General features: G+C 53.7%; 1 protein-coding gene across 1 annotated transcript; it reads left to right on the forward strand.

Annotated features, from left to right (window-relative positions):
- Positions 1–49: 49 nt before the first annotated feature.
- ACA1_166220 (rRNA-processing protein EBP2, putative) lies at positions 50–544 on the forward strand (the record flags this gene model as incomplete). Its single annotated transcript, XM_004340791.1, has 2 exons — positions 50–270; positions 388–544. The coding sequence occupies 2 exons, from the start codon at positions 50–52 to the stop codon at positions 542–544; spliced, it is 378 nt and encodes a 125-aa protein (XP_004340839.1).
- Between the last annotated feature and the right edge of the window lie 71 nt (positions 545–615).

Below are 615 nucleotides of genomic sequence, written 5' to 3' on the forward strand. Positions count from 1 at the left end.
CGAGGAGGAGATCCAAGAAGATGAGGAGCAAGAAGTAGTAGAAGAGGAGATGGTCGCGGAAGAAAATGGAGAGGAGGGAGAGGACGGCACACCGACTCGGGAGGAGGGTCCCCCGCAAATCAACGACGTCGATGGCCTGATGAGCCGATACGAGGACATCGTGCTTGGCAGCGGCCGTTCCCTGCCCTGGCTCGAACGTCTCGAGATCATCACCCCCGATCGCATCACCATGGCGTCTGTCAACGACGATCTCGCTCGTGAGGCTGCCTTGTACGTTTCTCTCGCAATTTTCACAAATCGCCGATTCTACTCAAATTTAGAAATATAATCGAATAAACAAAAGAGAATTAAAATCAATTAAAACTAACATTTATCTGCTCTCTTCAGTTATGCGCAGGCGATGCAGTCTGTGGGCCGAGCCATCGAGGCGTTCGAGGAGCAGGGCTTCGTGTGGCGCCGACCCGATGACTTCTTTGCCGAGATGCTCAAGAGCGACGAACACATGCAGAAGGTCAGCTCGCCGTCATTGCTTGTCGCACCTTGAGGCCTTGCGTGCGAGCTAAACTGCGGATGTGCGTGTGCGGTTGTGGTTCACATCGGATGTGTAGGTGCGAG

Source organism: Acanthamoeba castellanii, assembly GCF_000313135.1.
Source record: "Acanthamoeba castellanii str. Neff unplaced genomic scaffold scf7180000084734, whole genome shotgun sequence".
Lineage (NCBI taxonomy): Eukaryota > Discosea > Longamoebia > Acanthamoebidae > Acanthamoeba > Acanthamoeba castellanii.